Source organism: Callospermophilus lateralis, chromosome 2, assembly GCF_048772815.1.
Source record: "Callospermophilus lateralis isolate mCalLat2 chromosome 2, mCalLat2.hap1, whole genome shotgun sequence".
In the NCBI taxonomy this organism is placed as follows: domain Eukaryota; kingdom Metazoa; phylum Chordata; class Mammalia; order Rodentia; family Sciuridae; genus Callospermophilus; species Callospermophilus lateralis.
In genome coordinates this window covers 6756109-6774951 of record NC_135306.1, presented here as the reverse complement: position 1 = coordinate 6774951, position 18843 = coordinate 6756109, and the positions used below count along the sequence as shown (strand labels likewise).

Below are 18843 nucleotides of genomic sequence, written 5' to 3'. Positions count from 1 at the left end.
CACAACCCTTGCCCCAGAAATCGGGTATTTTTTTATGTTGCAGTCTTAGCATTGATTCAGAAATTTAGTAATTTATAAATATTTCAGCCTCTGATAGTGTTTCATGAAAGTTGTCACTTGCCACACAACTGGTTTTATGTACGTGTGAGATTCTAGTTTTGTTTATTTTTAATACATATGTATATTTGCTGCCCCACACCTTCACCCCCAATAGTGGAGATTGAACCCAGGGGTATTTTACCATTGAGTTTTGAGTTGGGCTCTTGCCAAGTTACAGAGACTAGCCTTATGCTTGTGATCCTCCTGGTTCAGTCTCCTGGAGTTGCTGGGATTGCAGGTGTGACTACCACACCCAGCCAATTTATATTTATGAGGAATCTTCTGTTCCCAGGACAGCCTTATTACTGTGCCCAAGCAGTTCTGCCTCAGCCTCCTGAATAACTGGTACTGGGGGCATTGTGCCCAGCTATAACATAATGTTCCTTTATTTTGGGGGGTATATATCAAAAGTTGGGGTCCCTTTAAAGTAATAGTCCCCCCTACCCCCTGCCATTATTGTTAATTCTCTAGATATTCCCTCTGTCTATACAAATTTTGCAAGAATACTAAGCTGTGGGGAAGCAAAATGGTAATCTTTGGTGCCTGAACATTCCTGGAATATCCATTGTGCCTGTGTCCTGTTATAAGAGGGATTCTAGTGTGTATGGGAAAGGATTAGATATATCTCAAAGTACTCTCTTGCTCAAGGAGAAAGAACAAGTGGCCTGATTTAGTAGTTTCCACCTTTGGAGGGTATTGTATATTTTCAAACCTGTGCCATACTTTGCTTAGGACCGGGATTTAACTGCATGAATTGGGATAGAGGACACTAGCTTGCAAGGTATAAACAGTTTAAAAACCTTAAGGAATGCTGTTTAAGACCATTCCTGAAGTTAAAGATGACTTTCTCCAATGTAACTGTTCCCTGACCTCCCTCCATAATAAGCTTTCTTCACCTTCAATATTAGGGATTTAATCCAGAGGCACTCTCCCCTACTGTTTTTTGTTTGTTTGAGACAGTGTCTTGCAAATTCCTCCAGGGTGACATCAAATTGAGATTCTTCTGCCTCTGCTTCCTGATTTGCTGGGATTACAAGTGTGTACCACCATGTTCAGCTAACATGCAGTTTAAATGATCCACAAAGTACATGGATGCTATGTTTGGCTGACAATGTTACTTTGCATTCAATCCACCTATGTGTTTCTAAAAGAAATTTGTATTATATGGATATTGGGGGTCTTGTAGGTATCAGGACTCCTAACAATTGTGCATATGGGTTCATTTTAGTAACTAGGTTTTTGCAATGAACCCTTTAAAAGTGTCACCATAGTGCAGTTCTGTTACAAAATGAAGACTCCTGAGAAGTTTTGTTTCATTTGTAATTTCCATAATTTGGGTGAGACTTTACTTTTTGCTTATTGTATATGTTCTCAGTGACTGGGGGGGGGTAAGTTTTTTTGTGGGCCTCAAATGGAAGTATTCTACCTAGGAGCCACATTCTCAGCCCTGAGTTGAGTGAATACTATGTATTTTCTAGAGTCTGTGCCACCCCAGCAATGACCATTCCCATTAGAATGTGATCGCTGTTACAAGTTTACTTTTTAACAGGTCTGAGGAAAGAATAAGAATAGTGGCAAGGACTTTTAAAGTGGAGCCTGTGTATGTCAACTTGAATAGTTGGTGACATTGTGTACTGAGAATCTACCCAGAGACTAAATGTAGATGGGCTGCAGTGCTGAGAGCCTTAAAGAATTAAGCAGCCCCGGACTTGATTTCTCATTGGTTTTCCCATCCTGGACACATTAGATGGATTCTGCTACCTCTGGACTCCTTCCCCTTATGAGGCAGTGAAGGAAACACTTTACAGCAAACTAACTAATTCAGCTTCCTGGGTGCACAATGGATAAATGGTCCTGGAGCTGAGAAGTGAACACCTTCCTGTGGAGAGTTATGTGGCTAATAAATATCAAGTCTAATAATTATTTTTAGTGTTAACTGAATTGATTGTACCTTTGGGCAACTCAAAAAGAGAATAACCTTGCTAGTTTGGTTTGTGTTTTTCTTTTTTGATGAGACACAGTCAACTGGGGCTTTTTACTTATAAATGATGAATGATAATAGCTCAGGATTACTCTCAGTTTAAGGAGCCTACTATGCTACTATGGTTCTAGAACTTGGAAGTCAGGTGAGAGGATCCCTTGAATCCAGGAGGTTGAGACCAGCTTGGGCCACAGCGAGGTCCTTGTCAGGTTCTTAGTGTTTAGCCCTCAAAAACTCCTTTGCGGGGCTGGGGATGTGGCTCAAGCGGTAGCGTGCTCGCCTGGCATGCGTGCGGCCCGGGTTCGATCCTCAGCACCACATACAGACAAAGATGTTGTGTCCACCAAATACTAAAAAATAAATATTAAAATTCTCTCTCTCTCCCTCTTTCTCACTCTCTCTCACTCTTTTCTTACACAACTCCTTTGTGTAAATGTGTCAGTCACTCTGTGAGACCTAGGCATTCTCGCTGAACCTTTGCCAAATTAATACAAGTGGTTTTCCTTCAATTAAAGCACTGGAGGGCACTTAGTCCAGGTGAGGGTCAATATTTCACTCTCTCCTCTGATGAAGCACCTTCCATTGAAGTCAGCATAAAAGGCTGGCAAGCACAGGATGCCAAGAAGTTGCCAGCTATAGACCAGGTAGCAATAACCAGGTTCTCCCACACTCAGCAGCATCAGGCTGTTCCCAGAGCACCTCATGGAACTAGTTAGTTTGCTGAGATAGTGGCTATTTCTCAAGGTGCAAATGTCTTTTCTCCGGACTTTTCAGGAAAGGAAAAGTGACTGGCTGATTTTTTTTTTTTTTTTTTTCCTTTTAGTTGTCAATGGACCTTTCCTTTACTTATTTATATGTGGTGCTGAGAATTGAACCCAGCCTCACACATGTTAGGCAAGCACTCTATCACTGAGCCACAACCCCAGCCTCCTGAGAGAAGTTTTGTTTCACTTGTAATTTCCATAATTTGGGTGAAACTTTACTTTTTGCTTACTGTATATGTTCTCAGTGACTGTGTGTGTGCGTGGGGGGGAGTACCAGGGACTGAACCCAGGGGCAATAACCACTGACCCCCCCCCTAGCCCTTTTTATTGATTGATTGATATTTATTTTTTAGTTGTAGTTGGACACAATACCTTTATTATTTATTTTTACGTGCAGCTGAGGATCGAACCCAGGGCCTTGCACGTGCTAGGCAAGCGCTCTACCACTGAGCCATCACCCCAGCCATTTTATTTAAATATATGTAGTTGATGGACCTTTATTTTATTTATTTATATGCGGTGCTTAAAATTTGAACCTAGTGACTCACACATGATAGGCAAACTCTCTTAACACTGAGACATTTGGGACACGGTCCTGATAAGGCTAGCTTTGAACTCGCGATCCTCCTGTCTCAGCCTCCCGAGTGGTTGGGGTGACTAATATCTAGACAGGGCCTACCCGTGGGGGACAATGGTTTGGAATTAGCCCATTTGACACCAACACTAGAGGAGTAGATCCGGCGCGTTAGGGGCAGGAGCCAGGTCGCTGGGATGGGCATAGGGACGCCAGCGGGAGAGCCTGGGGAGTAGGAAGAGGCTACCCCAGCAGGGAGGGGGCCCGCTACCCAAGCAGTGCTCCGCGACTGGTAGGGGGCGCTGTCCCCACTCCGGCCGACCCGCCTGAGCACGCGGAGGGGCAAAGCTGGAGGAACCTGGACTGGGGAAATGCCCTTCCTGCCCCTCCATTCCCGGGAGCATCAGTGTCACACCGAGCCGGAACTGCAGCCTCAGGAGACCAGGCGCGGGGCCCATTCCGGCTCAATTCGGACCCGCGGCTGCGCTGCGGTCTCGGATTTAGGAGAGGGGTCTGGGGCGCTGCTGCGACGCGGCCGAGAGGCGGCGCTGGTCGCGCGGGTCTCGGGAGGGGGCGCCCGATCCCGCGTCTTCCGCGCCGCCTCCCGGGAAGTTTCAAGTTTGAAAGCGCTGGCGGAGGAGCCGGGGCTTCCGGAACCGGAGTGGACGAGAGGAGGGGCCCGAGCGGCGCCATGGAGGAGGGGGCTCCGCGGCAGGTGAACGGCGTGGGCGAGGACGGGCTGCGTGGGCCGAGGGGCGCGGGCCTCCTTGTCCACTGTCTCCGGAGTCCAGAGCTCGGCTCGTGGCCCCGCCCCGCTTCCAACCCTCCAGTGTCGCTGACCGGGACGGCTTCTCAGGGCAGACCCGAGCCCCGGGTTAATTAGTTAATGGTCCCTGGGTTCCTCGGAGCCCCTAGTCCGGCCAGCCCAGAGCTTGTCCGAAACTGCAGTGGGCGCTGCCTGGGAGGGCGCCACAGTTCCCTACAATCGGTTCTTCCAGAACTCCAAGGCCCAGGGGAGTTATCCGGGAAAGCAAAGAGGGGCCCAGTGGCACTTGGGAAGGTGCCCGGGGGCAAGGAGGTGTGCACGCAGTGGGTAGGGGTCCAGTCTGTGTGCGCTTGTGGGGCGCTCACCCCAGAGCACATGGGGCACATGGGCGATGTGTAAGCCAGAGAGGCGCCCAGCCTAGCCTTGGACTAGAATCTTTGGGTACACAAGGGTTTCCAGAATGTGGGGCGGGGGGGGGGGGGCGGTGTCAAGGCTTCTACCCCTAGTTGGCAGTAGGTGTGCTGTGGGCCCAAAGAGCTTAGTGTGTGTGTGTGTAACTCACTGAGGAGGGAGAATTGGTATCCTATCCCAGAGCAGCTGTGAGATAGGCTTAGACTAGGACATTTGTTTACCAGATAGGGTCCCAGTTCAGAGCAGAAAGGGGGAAGGGTGTGTGTGTATTTGTGTGTCTGTGGGTGTCTTTGTGTGTCTGTGTGTGTCTTCAGGCTTCCAGCCCAGAGCACACCAGCTATGGGGTTCAGGGGTGAGGTGTAGTAGGCAGGGACTCCTCCCGAGTCCCCACCCCATGACTTAGGCAGCCTTCAGGGCTGGGTCTACTCCCTCCCACCCCCTTCCTCCGGAGGGCCTTCTGCCCCTGTTCCAGCCCTAGCGTGTACACATTTTCCAATTTCCTGAAGCCTCCGCCCTGCAGCAAAGGCTGGGTGACTCAGGACCCTGGTGGCTGGTCCCCCAGCTCCAAGAGATCTTTGTTTTCTCAGGCCTTTGGCTTTGGCCCTCTTGCCTGGGGCGGCCAAAGGATTTCCTGAACCTCGCCCTTGCCCTCTGACTGCCTGGCCAGGCGGCCCAGCAGAGACCTGGAGTGGGGGGTGTCTGAGCCTGGGTAGCCACCCTTCCACTGGGCTCAGGAGATGGAACCAAGAGAGGTGAGACAGGGGTTGCTGCGGAGTCCCTTGGGGACATCATGGGTTACTCTGGGCAAGATCAGCTCTGACACTGGTCTGTTTGCAGCTTTGGCCTCTGGAGAGGGGGTTTTCTTCTTCCTGGCTCCAACCAGGGTGAATAGTGAAGGAGACTTCTGCTTCCTCCTAGAGCTGAGCTGGGAATGGCTGCCTCTGTGGCATCGGGAAAGCAGAGGAACAGACCTTGGCCTCTTGGGCCATTGACTGCCTGCCTTCTCCTTGTGACTTTGGGTGAATTCCTTTTTGGCAGTGAGCTTTTTCTGACTCCCAGATTCTACTCTGGTTTCCAGGCTTAGAGAGACTGGGTGGCCAGCAGGGAGAGGCATGGTGGCCTCTTCTCTGTTGCCACTGTAGGCAAGCTACTTGACTTCTCTGGGTCCATTCCTCATGTGTAAAATGGGAATATTAACTACTCCAAGGCGCTGAGTGTACAGCTCAGGGGTGGAGTGCTTGCCTAACATTCATGAGGTACCAGGTTCCATTGCCAGCACAAAGATAAAATAAAATCTCTGCTCCTACTTGGTGGGGTACCGTGAGTCACAGGAGGCAATGTCTGCAGAGCTCTTAGACTAGAACCTGGTACCTGGTAAGCACTTTATGAGCCTTACTTACTTCCCCTTCCCCTTCTCTAAATGGTAGAGGACAGGAGCTGCACGTGTGGCTGTGAGGTTTCTACCCCTGAGCTCAGTGGACAGAGAAACCTCCCAAACGTCCTCCTTGGTGCTGTCCACTCCTCTTCCCTATGATGGAGGCTGCAGGTCATGACTCCTCTCCACCCTCCTCTAGCTAGGGCCAGGCCAGAGACCCCCAGAGGATGAGAAAGAGGTGATCCGTCGGGCCATCCAGAAGGAGCTGAAAATCAAGGAGGGTATGGAGAATCTGAGGCGTGTGGCCACAGACCGCCGCCATCTGGGCCACGTGCAGCAGCTGCTGCGATCCTCCAACCGCCGTCTGGAGCAGCTGCATGGCCAGCTGCAGGAGCTGCATGCCCGCGTGTTGCTGCCCAGCCCGGCTGGTGAGTGAGGAGTCAATGGACCCCAAGGGACAGGAGGCTCCAGGTCACCCAACTCCTTGCTTTGGCCCTGACCACTGTATCAGATTGCCACACTTCTCATAGTGTCCTCCCCAGTATGCCCAGGAGGGGAGGGAGGAAAGCGTTGGTCACAGGGATCTTGGCTCTGGTGACGGGTTTGTGTGCCCCACACTCCCTGGACACAGAGCCTGTGGCCTCTGGCCCCCGGCTGCAGGCAGAGCAGTCACGGGCTGGGCATCTGGAGGCCCTGCGGAGGCAGTTGCAGGTGGAACTGAAGGTGAAGCAGGGGGCTGAGAACATGACGTACACGTGTGCCAGCGGCACCCCCAAGGTAAGGGCCTTGGGGTCTGATGGGAAGGCATTGTCCTGGCCCCCAATCTGATGGGAGAGGCTTGGCTCTCAGACATCAGGTCAGGTAGAGATCCAGCCCCTATTCTGACAGGGAAATACAAGCAGCCTTGGGCCCTGTGAGGGAGATCAGTGTCAGCCCTTAATCTGGTGGTGGGAGTAGAGCTTCAAACCCCAGCTGGTGGGAAGGCATGGCTCTGACCTACAGGCTAACAGGGGAAGTTTTAACCCTGTTATGGGGTGTTGTGGGGAGACTCTGGCCCAGCCCTGGTCCAAGGGGCATATGTCACATCCCCATAGGAAAGAAAGCTCCTGGCAGCTGCCCAACAGATGCTGCAGGATAGCCAGCTGAAGGTGGCCCTGCTGCGGATGAAGATCAGCAGCCTGGAGGCCAGCGGATCCTCTGAGTCAGGTGAGGCCTTTGAAGCAGCGAGGGCTGCTTGGGCTGGGCCAGACCTAAGGCCAGTATCCCCTCAGGCCCTGAGCTTCGGACAGAGGAGCTACAGCATCGGCTGCGCATTGAGACAGCCGTGGCCGAGGGAGCCAAGAATGTGGTGAAGCTACTTGGTGGCCGCAGGATACAGGACCGCAAAGCCCTGGCTGAGGTCAGGCCATGTCCCTTCCCCTTGTAGCTTGTGCCTGAGGGTCTGCTTATCTCCATTTCACCCTGGGCAGTGGCATGGGGCACCATGGACTGGCTGCAGGGTGGCAGTGGGAAAAGAGGCACATGTGTCAGACCTCCTGTGGGGGTGTCTTTAGGATGGCAGCTGCCCTCCCTCATGTATCCCATGGCCTGTCCCTGCTTCTGTCCCTGGTGTAGGCCCAGCTCCAACTGCAGGAATCCTCCCAGAAGCTGGACCTCCTGCGGCTGGCCTTGGAGAAGCTGCTGGAGGAATTACCTCCTGCCCACCCTCTGCGCAACAGGGTGGCCCAAGAACTGCGGACTTCAGTGCTTGGGAACAGCCAGCCTTCAGGAATGCTTGTGAAGCCCGTCGCCCTGACAGGTAGACAGGAGTCCCACTGACTTCAGAGTTCCCCTTTCCTTTCAGGGAAGATCCTGAAGCACTTTGGGGAAGAGTTCCAGTTCTGACTACACCACCCATTATCTATGCGTCATTGGGCAACTGCTATCCCTTCCCTGAACCTCAGTTTATCAATCTGTAAAACATGGATGATATTAGCATCCACCCCACAAGGTTACTATGCAAATCCAGTGGCTAGTTGCATGTCCAGTTGCCTGGCACAGTGAGCAGGGACAATGCCATGCTGCTGTTACATATTTATGTATTTATTTTGCAGTACTGAGGATTCCCAGCCACTCTGCCACTGAGGGGTGCTCTCCCACTGAGCCACATCCCCAGCCCTATTTTGTATTTTATTAAGAGACAGGGTCTCACTGAGTTGCTTAGCATCTCGCCATTGCTGAGGCTGGCTTTGAACTCATGATCCTCCTGCCTCAGCCTCCTAAGCTGCTGGGATTATAGGAATGTGCTACTGTGCCTGGCTTCCGCTATCCTTTGAGACAAAACTCTTAGGTATCCTAAAATAAGCCCACTCAGTTGGCAGAACAGGTTTTGAACCCATTTGGGGAGTGTGAATGGCTGGAGCTTCCCTTCATCATTCAAATGGAGAAACTAAGGCTCAGGAAGCAAGTGGGACAGGATAGAACACACCAGGCTTCTCACTGCCTGCCCCAGGCTCTCATCCCTGCCGTGGCTCACTTGAAGACACAGTGCACTTGATACCCTGAGCAGTGGGAGCATCTTATCCCATCCTGTGGCTCCATGCAGCCTGTTTGGGTCTTGCAACTCTGCCTGTGTCCCTGCTACCCCACGTAGGGATGTTCAGAAGGAAGGAGCCCGTGGTTTGCCCCAGGATGGCAGGTGGCTACTAAGGTCTAATGTGCAGGGGATCTGGGTCAGTCACCTCCTAGAGAGGATGGGGTTCCAGGGGATGTTGGTGGTGTCTGACGTGTCTACCCCCATACTTCCCCTCAGGAACACTGCAGGTCCGCCTCCTGGGCTGTAAACAGCTGCTGACCACCGTGCCTGGACGTTCTCCAGTGGCTGTGTTGGCTGGCAGCCCCTCTGAGGGCTGGATCCGAGCCAGAGCCAAGCAGCAGCGTGGTGGAGGCGATCTGGCCAGTGAGTGGGGAGGAGCCCCGGGGCAGGGGCCTCTGCTTGTACTTGTCCTGAGCCCTAGCTCTGGCCCCACAGGGGAGGTGCTGGCTGTGCTAAAGGTGGACAACCGTGTTGTGGGCCAGACAAGCTGGGGACAGGTGGCTGAGCACTCCTGGGACCAGACCTTTGTCATCCCCCTGGAGCGAGTAAGGCTGGCCTTTGTGTGGTTGCGGGTGGTCGCAGGCCACAGGGTGGAAGACAGCCCAGACAGGGGCTGCTAGTGTGCTCTGTCCCTTACCTGGCCTCTTCGATGTAGGCCCGTGAGCTGGAGATCGGGGTGCACTGGAAGGACTGGCGGCAGCTGTGTGGTGTGGCCTTCCTGAGGCTGGAGGACTTCCTGGACAATGCCTGTCATCAGCTGTCCCTCAGCCTGGTGCCACAGGGGCAGCTCTTTGCCCAGGTGCTAGTGCTCCCTGCCCTCTGACCTGGCGGGCCCCTGGGCACAGGGCTAGGAGAGCCTGCGAGAGTGAGCTCCCCTGCAGAAGAGTGGAAACCGAGGGCCAGAGAGGAGGCTCCAAGACCAAGGATGCCCAGCCACTCTCTAAGGGAAAGTTTGGAAGCCTGTGTCCCTGTCCTGACTCTGCCCTTCTTCATGTGTGACCCTGGTCAAGGACCTCCATTCTCTGAGCCTCCATTTATTCCCTGGCACCAATGAGGACATGGAATCCATTTCTCTGGGTCCTTCTGGCTCTTGTATCCACTGGTGGATACTGGGTGGGAGGATAGGTTGGAGTTGGGTTCAAGTTGGAGGAGGGGCCATGGCAGATGGGGTGGGAGGGGACTAGTTTTCAGCCCTGCCCTTGCCCCTGCAGGTGACCTTCTGTGATCCTGTTATTGAGAGAAGGCCCCGTCTGCAGAGACAGAAACGCATTTTCTCTAAACGCAGAGGTGTGTGGGGGCAAGGGTTCTATGCTGGAGGCAGCAGGTCTGGGGCCACTGGATCCTGAGACCAGATGCTCCTCTGCCACAGGCCAGGACTTCCTGAGAGCGTCCCAGATGAATCTCAGCATGGCAGCCTGGGGGCGCTTGGTCATGAACCTGCTGCCCCCCTGTAGCTCACCAAGCACCATCTCCCCACCTAAGGGGTGCCCTCACACTCCAGCTACACACCATGAAACCTCCAACTCTGCTTCCCCCAGGTGAGGAGCCAGCTCGTGCCAGACTGTACACTTCTTTGCTGTGTCTGACTCTCTCCAGGCTCAGTTTGTGTCTTTACGTCCCTGTTGCTCTCTATTTTTTGCGGGGAGGGGTGTGCCAGGGATTGAACTCTGGGCCACTCAACCATTGAGCCATATCCCAGCCCTATTTTGTATTTTACTTAGAGACAGGGATTCACTGAGTTGCTTAGTGCCTTGCTTTTACTGAGGCTGGCTCTGAACTCCTGATCCTCCTGCCTCAGTCTCCTGAGCCTGTGGGATTAACGGGCATGTGCCAGTGTACCCAACCGTGTTGCTCACTTTCTGACTCTCTGTCTCTTCACATGGCTACAAGTCTTTCTCACGAATTGCTCCGTCATCTTGGTCTTGATTCTGTGTCTGCTTCCTCCCTACAGTGATTTCCTGCCCAAGAAGACTTCCTTGGGAGAAGAGATGAAGCCCCCACCCAAGCCCCCACGCCTCTTCCTGGCCCAGGAACCAAACCTGGAGGAGACTCCAGTGCCGGTGGGCAGGCCTGGTGGAAGGGGCAGCTGGTGGTGTTGGTGGGAGGGTGGCAGGCCAGTGGGGAAGCAGGGAAGGTGTGCCTGAGCCCCCGTGCCCTGCTCTCACAGTGCACCAAACGCCCACACATGGCGCCTAGGACTGGACGCACACCCACCTCTCCGGCCTCACCTGTCAGGTACCCATGGGCTCAGGGTCACCTGGAGATGGTCTCAGCTCCCCTGAGTGTGTGTGCAACCAAGCATCCCTCGCTCCTTGGCTCCTTGGGGGCAGGCCCTGGCTCACGCAGGTTCTTGCTTATTTGCTGAACCGTGTCATTGAGCTCTTCTCCCGCAAGCACAGAGGTGGGGACAGCCCAGGCTGGGACATGGGTGGTTGGGAGGAGTTTAGCTGGGGTCCCAGCCCTGGTCCTACAGGTTTTGTTGTTTTGTTTTGTTCATTTTCTTTTTCTGGTGGTGCTAGGGGTGGAACCTGGGCCTTGCACATGGTGGCAAGCTCTCTCACTGAGCACGCCCCTAGCCTCCTCTGTCTGGTGCCTTTTCTCTCTTGCAGGAAAGCCCCCCGGCTTCAGGACTTCCGCTGCTTGGCTGTGCTGGGCCGGGGACACTTTGGGAAGGTAGTGGGCTGAGGGGGCAGTGGAGCAGGTGGGCAGACCCCAGCACATTAGCGAGGAGATGCTGGGTCCTGGAGGCAGTGCCTGGGGAGATGGAGTCTCCCCCTGTCCTGCTCACCTGGAACCCAGCCTCTCTCTGGTCTCCAGGTTCTCCTGGTTCAGTTCAAGGGGACAGGGAAATACTATGCCATCAAGGCTCTGAAGAAGCAGGAGGTGCTGAGCCGTGATGAAATCGACAGGTGTGTGGTGGGACCAGTGTGGGCTCCAAGTATCCGGGCATTGGCTTTGGAGGTACCCAGGGTGGCTGACCTGGGTTTTGGGCATCCAGACAGCATTTAAAAGCCCTGGGTCTACTAGGCCTGGCACCTGTAGTTGTAAACTATGCTCGTGGGCAGGGCCCCCTTTTCTCAGCACCTGTCCTATTCCTTGACATGGGGCCATGGTAGTTGTGCAGGCTCAGGACCTTTGTGAGCCCTTGGTCCACAGAAACCATCACACTGCCTGCCTGGCACTTTGTACACCCTGTGGGCACCGTGCTGGGTGGGTGGCAGGTTAGAACCCTCAGAAGCTTTCTATCCCTCTGAGACCTACGCGCTCCCCTACAGCCTCTACTGTGAGAAGCGGGTCCTGGAGGCCGCAGGCTGCGCGGGGCACCCCTTCCTGCTCTCCCTTGCTGCCTGCTTCCAGACTGCCAGCCACGTCTGCTTTGTGACTGAGTTTGTGCCTGGGGGTGACCTCATGATGCAGATACATGAAGATGTCTTCCCTGAGCCCCAGGCCTGGTGGGTTTTCCTGCCTGCATCTTTTAGCAAACTCTCCCTGGTTCCCTGTCCCTTCATCCCGCTGCTCCCTGGGTACCCATCAACAGAAGAGCATAGAGTCAGACCTGGCTCAACTCCCATGGCATTCATGACCTCTGTTCATGCAGCTGTGGGTTTGTCATCATTCCTTTATAGGAGTGTTGGGGAGATGTCAGTAATGCTTATAAATTGCCTGGCATAGAGACCGGCAGCTGGAGTTATTTTTTGCTGTCCAGTGCTGGCGCTGGAGTTAGAAAGGCCTAACTTGGTCTATTAGTTCTGCCCCTAGCTTTTGACTCTGGGCAGGTCCCTTACTGGAGTCTCAGGTCCTTATTTGAATAAAAGACATTGTGAGCATCCCCCTAGACTTCGGGGAGGGTTCCAGGAAAGTAAGGTATGGGGGGCACTTGGCATAGATCCTGGCACAGTTGAAGACTCCAGGAAGGATAGGTCGTTATTGTGCAGCAGCCTCAGCACAGTCTGGGTCCTGTTGTCTGGAGAAGCCCTTCAGCCCAGACATGAGGATCCTCTGTCCCATCTCTCACCCACATCTGAATTCACCTTCCTGGTACCTGGCCTGGGCCTGAGTTCTCCCCCACACCCCCCTCTAGCTTCTACCTGGCCTGTGTGGTCCTGGGGCTGCAGTTCTTACACGAGAAGAGGATAATTTACAGGTACCTTTTTCCTTGGAGGTGCTGAGGGCAGTAAGGGTAGGCAGTAAGGATACAACCCCACTCTTGGGCTGCTCTGGGGACCATTGGTGGTCCCTGGGCCTCAGCCTTCTCAGCCTCTTTTGTTTGTCCCCCTGCCCTCAGGGACCTGAAGCTGGATAATCTTCTACTGGATGCCCAGGGCTTCCTGAAGATCGCAGACTTTGGGTTATGCAAAGAAGGTGGGGTCACCTGTCCAGGTCCACACCCCACTCCTCACCAAGCAGCAGATACCTTCCTTCCAACCCCCAGGCCTTCTGGCGAAGGACTGGGAATGCTGGCCCGCCCTTCGTAGCCTGGACTTGGTCAGAGGAGAATCTATGGTTAGGGCTGGAGAGGGAGTTGAGTCCTGCATCTCACGTGACTTTGGCCTGTGAGTTTGGCTGAGACTTAGCTCCCTTATGCAGTCCAATGACCACCTCATGACCATGCCACTTTTGAGTGTGTGGGGTAGGGCTTGGCATGGGCTTGGCTACCTGGGATATTAAGGTTTGGCATTGATTTTTTTTTTTTTTTTTTTTTTTTGGTGGTACTAGGGATTGAACTTGAGGGCATTCTACCACAAAGCTACATCCCCAGTCCTTTATTTATGTTGAGATTGGCCCTCACTAATGTACTGAGGCTGGCCTTGAACTTGAGATCTTTCTGCCTCAGGCTCTCAGTAGCTGGGATTATAGGCCTGCGCCACCAGGTCCAGCTGACATTGATTGTTATCACAGAAGTTATAGTGAACAGGTCACACTAAGCAGGCATTGGTATGGATGATGGTCTGCAGGGATCGGCTTTGGGGACCGGACAAGCACCTTCTGTGGCACCCCAGAGTTCCTGGCTCCTGAGGTGCTGACTCAGGAGTCCTACACACGGGCTGTGGACTGGTGGGGGCTGGGAGTGCTGCTCTACGAGATGTTGGTGGGTGAGGTAAGGATGGGTACAGCTGCTGGGGCCTCAGGTAGGGTGGAATGAAGTGGCCCATATACCCACTGAGTCCCATTTCTACAGTGCCCGTTCCCAGGAGACACAGAAGAGGAGGTGTTTGACTGCATCGTCAATTCAGAAGCCCCATACCCCCACTTTCTGTCTGTGCAAAGTCTAGAGCTCATTCAGAAGGTAGGTACTGTGGGGTGAGGGCTGGGCCTGACAGCTACTATGGCTTGCGTGCTCTCGCTACCATGCTCGGGGCCCTGTGGCGCTGCTCACATGGGTACCTGTGGAGGGCAGAGAGTGCCTAGGTGGAGCACCCTGAGTGCACACCTGCCCTCCTGCCCAGCTCCTCCAGAAGTGCCCAGAGCAGCGCCTTGGGGCAGGCAAGCAGGATGCCGAGGAGATCAAGGTGCAGCCATTCTTCAGGGTGAGAGGCTTGGACCATAATGGTCTCTGGTGCTTGGTATGGGGGAAACCTGGAGTAACCCCCCGGGGACTGCTGTTCCCACCATCTCAGGCACCTCTGCCCTTGTCCCCAGACTACCGACTGGCAGGCCCTGCTTACTCGCACAGTCCAGCCCCCCTTCGTGCCCACGCTTTGCGGCCCAGCAGACCTGCGCTACTTTGAGGGAGAGTTCACGGGGCTGCCACCGGCTCTGACCCCGCCTGCCCCTCGAAGGTCCCTCACCACCTGCCAACAGGCTGCCTTCCAGGACTTTGACTTCGTGTCCGAGAGATTCCTGGGGCCCTGAGGGCTCCCCTACACCTTTGCCCATGCCCCTAGACTACTGGAACCCCCACTTGTCCATCTGTGTGCCCACCCAGAGGCCCAGGTTTATAAGCTGTAGGATTCGTGGTGGCAGCCAGAGGGCTACTATGGTGGACTTTGCTCACTGAGCAAAGTGTGTCCTCCGCCCTTCCTCCCACCTCTCTTCTTCCTGGCCAAAACTGGACCAGAGAGGGTACACAGTAAGGAGTGGCTTGATTTGTCTTTAATATTTGACTTGCTTTATGGATTATTAAATTTGAAAAACTGTGCCCTGGAGGCAGCCTGGTTTGGGGGTAGGGTGGAGTCTGGGGTGCCTTGGTGCTGGAACCCAAATTAGGTCCTCTTTTCTTTCTTCCTTGGGAAGACAGAACCAGCCACTGTCTTGATGCTCTGCTTTGAGGCCAGGGAGGGTGGGCAGGAGTGAGGAGCTCCAGGCCCTCCAAGGGCTGACTCCAGCTAGGTATGGTTCCTCTGGTTTTCAGGCACAAGATGGCAGCTCTGTCTCCAGCAAATCTAAACAGCCTGGCTGCTGCCCTCCTCCACTTCCTCCTCAGCCCAGAGGGTCTCCCAGGACCCTGAGGGCCATCCACAGAAGAAGTGGGCCAGGTTGCGGGTCAGGCCACGGTTGAAAGGGTTGCTGGGGCGCTGGCGGAGGTAGGCAATACGGTGTGAGGAGATGAACTCCCAGGTGGTGGTGTTGCTGGCCACCAGATAGAGGTGTGAGGCCAGGAGCAGGCCAGCCACCAGTGAGAAGAAGGACAGTAGCAGGAAGGTGGCAAACAGAAGGCCCCTGGACCGCAGCCACAGCCCCCAGGGCTGGAAGAACTGGAGGCCAGACCTGCAGGACAGGGACAGGGACTCAGAGACAGGAGAAGGCTTGCCCCATCCCTCTCAGCTGGGCCCAGGGAGCCCTGGCTCTACACACCTGTGGGTACATGCTGCCCATGCTCCCTCCATGCCCTGGGTGGCAGTGGTACCTACACCTACCATGCCAGGTACAGGCCCCACAAAAGAACCACCAGCTGCAGTGCCAGGTAGGCCACGAAGAGCGGGTGATTGCGTTCCCCCACACAGTTCTCCATCCAGGGACAGTGATGGTCATAGCGGCGGACACAGCGGCGACAATCACGACAGTGTCGGGCCCGCAGGGGCTGCTGTAGGCACAGAGAGGGATGAGGACCAGGGTCAGGGCCTGAACTTGGGAGGCCAGAGTACTGGGGCAGAAGGTCCCATGGGGGTCCCTGCATCACCCACCAGCACCAGGCAGTATCTGCAGCGCCGAAGGGCAATCCCCTGTGGAACCATGGCTGTCTGTTCCTCCTTGGGCTCCTGAAAATAAGGGACAGAGTACGAGATAGGGTCTCCTTAGGAGGTAGATGACACTGGTAGGCATCTTCCTTGGGGGCCAGCTTGCTCTGGTTGTGGAGTTTGGGGCCCATCCCATGTAGGTGGGTAGAGCAGAGCACCCTACACTGAGTAAAGCTATGTGACCTTTGCAAGGTTCATCTCTCTGGGCCTTGGTGATTTCCTCATTGCAAGATAAGGGTCTAGGGCTGGCAAGACAGTTTACTGAGATGCCCCACAAAAGCCCATAGAATAGGGCCCGTCATGGAGGCTGTTACTGGGCCTTGGGTCCCTGCTGTCTGGAAGAGGAGTTCAGGCTCCCAGGGGCCTCTGGTTACCTGGGGCTGGGGCTGAGTATTCACATAGCCAGGATCCATAAGCGACACAGCCAGGTAGAGCAGCAGGGAGCCCAGCACCAGGAACAGGAAGGTAAGGGGCAGGAGCAGCTCCCCCTGCTCTTCCCATTTTCGCAGCTCTGGAGAGACCAGAGGACAGTGAGGCTGGTCCCCCAGAGCAGAACAGGAGGGGCAGGGCTGGAGGTGAGGAGGATTTCAGGGAGGTGAGAGGGCTGAGGACAGCAGGGTGTGGACAGCTCTGATGCCCTTGGTTATAAAAGGGAGCAGAGAATGAAGGGGGGCTTTTGAGGGACATCCTTTCCTGATGGAGAGACTTGAGCAAATTTTTAGGCTAAAGCGGGTGGGGGCTCACTGTGGCAGATAAAGGTGGTGGGTAGGGGACTCCAGAGGAGAATGATGGGATGCAGGTGGGTGGGTGAATGGGTGCTACTATGTGACTCTGGAGACGGGACCCTCCCTTACCAGAGTATTACCTTGCCTGAGATTGGGAAGACGGAACTGGGATGCCAGTCCGTGAATGTAGGTGATCCTACTAATCTCATGAATAGGGGGATTGGGAGTCAATTCCTTGGAAGGATGGAGTCTGGTCCAGGGTCAGGGAGATGGGAGCTCTAGTCGATCCTTTAGTGTTTCTTGGGATGGACAGGGCATCTGGCAGTAATCAGGAAGATGCTGGGATTAATTAAGGATCAACTGGTCATCAGGGGAGAGCAGGTGGCTGGGGGAATGACGGATGGCGAGAGGGCCTGGAGCCGGCAGAAACGGGGTGAATCTCGAGCTCTTTGGGGAATAGGTGGGGGACCGAGACCCAAACGTGCGAGGCACTACACGGGATCGGATGGGTCCGGGTCGCTCGGGGTCCGGCTCACCGGTATCGTGCAGGAAAAGCACCAGCGTGATCCCCCAGGTCAGCACGGTGTGGCCGGTTCGCACCAGGACCCCAGGGCTGAGGAGCGCCCAGGGCGCCATCGCCAGGGCCGGGGCCCCACCCGGAAGACGCGCCGGGAGGAACCGGCCCTGGGAGAGGGGCCGCGGTCGCCCTGGGATTGGCGGATCCGGATGGTGGGCAGGGCCGAATTGGCGCAGGGAGGCTGCCTATTGGATGACAGCTGCAGCCGAGTGGGCCCTCAAGCCAACAGGTGCCTGAGGAGGCTGAGGGCGGGGCCGGCGCGCGCGCAGCCGGTAACTCCCTCAACTCCAGCCCCCACCAGCCAGGTAACTTTTCAAAGCCCCTGAGCAGGCGCGCGGCTCCAGCCGTTCCCTCGGGCTCCGCCCCCACGGCCTCGCGCATGCGTGCAGTTCCCTAAGCGGCCCGCAGTTCCAGGTCCTTGCCATGATTCCAGCAGGCAAAATTGTGCCCATCTCAAAGGTGTGATGGTTAAGACGTCAAAAGAGACCGAGGCTGCCCTACGTTGCTCCGGGACGGCATTCTTACCTCCTTCAGTTCGTTTTCTAATATCGCAAACGTTTGATGGAAAAGTGGAGGTCCTTGGTGCGGATTCTGGCTGAGCGGCCCATCTTTTGGTTAGTGTCAGAAATACTGACACTGCCTCTTCCTCCCTGATGTTCCCGGGCAAGTGTCTGAACTCCCCTGAGTGTTTTCTCTCTGTATAACGGGGATGATAACAGCACCCCCCACCTCCCAAGATGATCGGAGGATTAAGTACTGGAAGTGCCCTACCTGGCGCTCCTGCTGTTCTAAGCCAGCACCCGCTCCCAGCCCGACTGCTCTCCCTTACAGCCCTGATTCTAGCACACCTCCCACTGATGCCAGCGACCACCTTAAGCCTCCCACTCCTGCAGTGCACTCTTCGGACATGTATTGCCTTGGCCAGTTCAACATCTCCCTTTAAAAAAAAAAAATTTTTTTTTTTTTAAAGATGTTGATGGACCTTTATTTTATTCACATGCTAGGCAAGCGCTCTACCACTGAGCCCCAGCCCCAGCCCTCAACATTCCCTTTTCTATAGAGGAAATGACATCTCAATCCAGCATGGCTTTAGAAGGATTGCCCTTCACTCCATAGCGAGAGCAGGGCATGGGCATGTGACTCAGCAAGGGCAATCATTCCATGAGATTGATTGCTGAAAAAGGGACATTCTTTTGGATTCAAGCATAAATAATAGGATATAAAGGCATCTTTACATGAAAAGGTCCTATCTGGCAGGAGTTAATAGGCCAGCTTATAGGGACATGAATATAAGCAGCATTAAAAGAAAGAGTGAGTCTTAGAATTTTCCCTCCCCCTCTGGATCCAGCTATGCCTGAAGCTGTTATTGTCTCTAAGTTGCCCCTTGCGTTCATCAATGAATTTCCCACCTTGACTATCCTGGTCAGTTCAAGTTGGGTGTCTGTCACTTGCAACTCAGTCTTGATTACTGTGATGGGTATGTTACTTAATGTGCCCAGTGGAGAGCTCTATTACATTATCCAATCAACAGATAATTCTCAGGCTTTAAAAAAAAAATATATATATATATATATGTATATATTAGTTGTTGATGGACTTTATTGTCTTTATTTTTATGTGGTGCTGAGGATTGCACCCAGTGCGTCACACATGCTAGGCGAGCACACTACCACTGAGCCACAACCCCAGCCTCTAGTTCTCAGGCTTTTATGAGTAAGGCATTATGTTGATGACAAGCTGATCAACTAAAGAGTTAGGATTTTTTTTAATGTTTATTTTGTTTTTATGTAGTGCTGAGGATCAAGCCCAGTGCCTCAC

At 54.2% G+C, this 18843-nt stretch overlaps 2 protein-coding genes across 6 annotated transcripts; one reads left to right on the top strand and one right to left on the bottom strand.

The window, feature by feature from the left end:
* Nucleotides 1-3763: 3763 nt before the first annotated feature.
* Pkn3 (protein kinase N3) lies at nt 3764-14682 on the top strand. Of its 2 annotated transcripts, XM_076845333.2 has the most exons (24): nt 3764-4133; nt 5183-5347; nt 5514-5614; nt 6174-6398; nt 6602-6747; nt 7065-7176; nt 7242-7369; nt 7585-7768; nt 8762-8908; nt 8981-9090; nt 9201-9344; nt 9757-9832; nt 9915-10083; nt 10497-10605; nt 10713-10780; nt 11155-11218; nt 11363-11454; nt 11821-11997; nt 12627-12689; nt 12831-12907; nt 13501-13643; nt 13725-13832; nt 13993-14073; nt 14186-14682. In XM_076845333.2, the coding sequence occupies exons 1-24, from the start codon at nt 3790-3792 to the stop codon at nt 14396-14398; spliced, it is 3246 nt and encodes a 1081-aa protein (XP_076701448.2). In that variant the 5' UTR covers nt 3764-3789; the 3' UTR covers nt 14399-14682. The 2 variants fall into 2 exon arrangements, with proteins under 2 accessions (XP_076701448.2, XP_076701449.2); XM_076845334.2 differs by lacking the exons at nt 5183-5347; nt 5514-5614 and having other exon boundaries at nt 4013-4133; nt 6170-6398.
* Zdhhc12 (zDHHC palmitoyltransferase 12) lies at nt 14624-17138 on the bottom strand. 4 transcript variants are annotated; one of them, XM_076845337.2, is made up of 6 exons: nt 16985-17138; nt 16098-16234; nt 15670-15744; nt 15403-15569; nt 15317-15330; nt 14624-15273 (listed from the first exon to the last, which is right to left on the bottom strand). In XM_076845337.2, exons 1-6 carry the CDS (start codon nt 17082-17084, stop codon nt 14966-14968), a joined length of 801 nt encoding a protein of 266 aa, XP_076701452.1. In that variant the 5' UTR covers nt 17085-17138; the 3' UTR covers nt 14624-14965. The 4 variants fall into 4 exon arrangements, with proteins under 4 accessions (XP_076701452.1, XP_076701450.1, XP_076701451.1 ...); XM_076845335.2 differs by lacking the exon at nt 15317-15330 and having other exon boundaries at nt 14624-15253; XM_076845336.2 differs by lacking the exon at nt 15317-15330 and having other exon boundaries at nt 14624-15253; nt 15403-15566.
* Between the last annotated feature and the right edge of the window lie 1705 nt (nt 17139-18843).